We start from the raw sequence: 2,500 nt of genomic DNA, 5'->3' as shown, positions 1-2,500 counted from the left end.
GAGAAAATCAAATGCTCCCAAATATATTATGAGGGTGCATAGATTAAATTTCGGGCGCACATGCGACCAAAATGGTTGCAATTTCGAGCCCTGTAGTATAAGGACATGTATTCAGACCACAACTGAACGTTTGAAGAAAATTGAAGGCCTTATTATTTAGAATTAGCTATTATTGATGTAAATGCAGCTGTTCAAGGCACATAATTGATTTATTACGGTATTGACGGTATTAGAAAATCCATGTCGTGGCGCAATGTCACACCGGTGATGACTATGACAAATGAAATGCAAATGAAGCTCTCACACAAAACCACCACACACACCTACTCCAACTTTCACACACAAACACACACACTCAGAAATCTGCCTGACTGCACTTAATTTCACCTGCATACATGAAAGTACTCCTAGATCCATCATTATCATCTTTGTGTTGGTAGTGCATTTTACCTGCAATTCCAAGCACCGTCAGCGGGAGGCAGATGAGAGCAGCGAGCATCTTCATTACGCACATGTTTACAAACTCAAGGTCCGACATACTAACAGATAAATTGAGAGAGACAATAAATGAGATAGAGACGAAAACATAAAGCTGCATCCGAAATCGCCCACTACCCGAGTATGTACTACATTTGAATTTGAACTTACTACACAAACGTTAGAATAGTGCGTTCTACATAGTATGAATGGAGCCCAGATGTGCTACATCCGCCATTAGTCATTATTACATGACCTACTCACAGGTCACGACATGCATCACATCACTCCCATTCATGAATTCTCACTCGGTGCATTATGGGATAGCAGAGAGTCCACTGGATGAGCGATTCAGAATCTCGCTGTAAGTAGTAGGTCATCCGAGTACTTCTAGACTACTGTTTTTCCAATTCTATGAATTCGGACATACTGCTTAGCTCACATACTGTTTTTTATTGTACTATATAGTATGGAAGTGTGCCATTTCGGATGCAGCCTAAGAATTTTTTTTGATTATTTTATTTAAAATTTGTATTATATTTTAACTTACAACAACAACAACAACTACTACAGCTGATACTACTGCTGAAACTACTAGTACTACTACTAATACTGCTACTACTACTATGACTACTGCTACAGGTGATACTGCTACTGCTGAAACTACTACTACTGTTACTACTTCTACTAATACTACTAGTACTGACACTACTACTACTACAACTACTATTACTATTACTTCTTCTTCTTCTTCTTATTATTATTATTATTATTATTATTAATGCTTTTCTGACTTGTTCTTTTCCAGTTATCTCCTCATTTTTATTATTAGTAGTTCTACCATTGTCATTATTCAGGTTGTTGTAATTATAGTAGTAGTAGTAGTAGTAGTAGTAGTAGTAGTAGTCGTCGTCGTTGTCGTCGTCGTCGTCGTCGTCGTTGCAGTATTGGTAATAGTAAGAAATTAATAAAACAAAGCCCGATAAACAAATCTAGTGTTTTCTTAAAAATAGTTTTTTTTGCATTAGACACAACGTGCACCTTGATGTCAAAACGGCATAAAAACACGTCAGAAAAAAACGCCAAAAATTTATTTTACGTCAATTGACTATCTTGATGTCGAATAATCATCAAGACTGTCCAGCCTGATCTCATGAGGAAACGTAACTATTTCACATTTTGAATCTAATTCGTATGAAAATAAACGATTTTTAAAAGGAGGCGTGGCATTAAACCACACCCCTAAACACAACCATTAATGGGGGATGAGCAAATCATACTAAATTGTACGAATGAGATCGCACAAATTCATACAAATTAACCACTGAATCCAAAAGTTACGAGTTGTCGTGGCATAGTGTTGCACTGTCCTACAATCGATTTTGACGTGTTTTTTGACGACAATATTGGATGCCAATTTCATGTCGTTTTGATATCAAGTTCGTTAAATGACATCGTACGAATGTGCATTTTTGACGTGTTTTGGATGTTTGACATGTCAATTTGAGATCGTTTTTACATCAAAATGCAGTGGGGCATCTTGAGTTAAAGGGGCAGTTCACCCAAAAATAAATATTCTACCATTGTTTACTTTTTTTCCAAACCTCTTTGACATTGGATTTGTATTTTGAAGAAAGCTGGTAACCATTAACCATTGCTTTAGTCTTTATTTAGTTATTAGACATTTTAAAAAGTGACGTGCAGTTCATTGAAAGAGATAGTACTGACATGAAGTGCTACTAATACAAAACTTCTGATTTTGTCAGAAAAATACAAGCTAGAAAAGGTATGAATTAGAGAAGTTGTTGTTCATTTTAAAGTGAAGTGGTCAATCATTATGGAAGTCAATGGTTACAGGTTTTTTCAGCATTCTTCAAAATATATTCTTTAGTGTTCAACAGAAGAAAGAAACTAACTCACTAAGGTTTAGGAGAGTAAATAGTAAGTACATTTTCCATTTCTGTGTGAACTATGCCTTTAATCTCATTAGAGTCAAATAAAATAAAGTAAAATAAAGCATTTT

At 35.4% G+C, this 2,500-nt stretch overlaps 1 protein-coding gene across 1 annotated transcript in view; it reads right to left on the bottom strand.

Annotated features, from left to right (window-relative positions):
- engl (endoglin, like) overlaps positions 1-538 on the bottom strand; it is a 31,606-nt gene extending 31,068 nt beyond the window's left edge. Inside the window, exon 1 of the mRNA XM_056449915.1 lies at positions 451-538. Coding sequence (XP_056305890.1) covers positions 451-538 — 88 coding nt within the window. The remainder of the gene's footprint in view (positions 1-450) is intronic.
- Between the last annotated feature and the right edge of the window lie 1,962 nt (positions 539-2,500).

Source organism: Danio aesculapii, chromosome 3 (genome assembly GCF_903798145.1).
Source record: "Danio aesculapii chromosome 3, fDanAes4.1, whole genome shotgun sequence".
NCBI lineage: Eukaryota > Metazoa > Chordata > Actinopteri > Cypriniformes > Danionidae > Danio > Danio aesculapii.
This window is presented reverse-complemented; position numbering and strand designations above follow the sequence as displayed.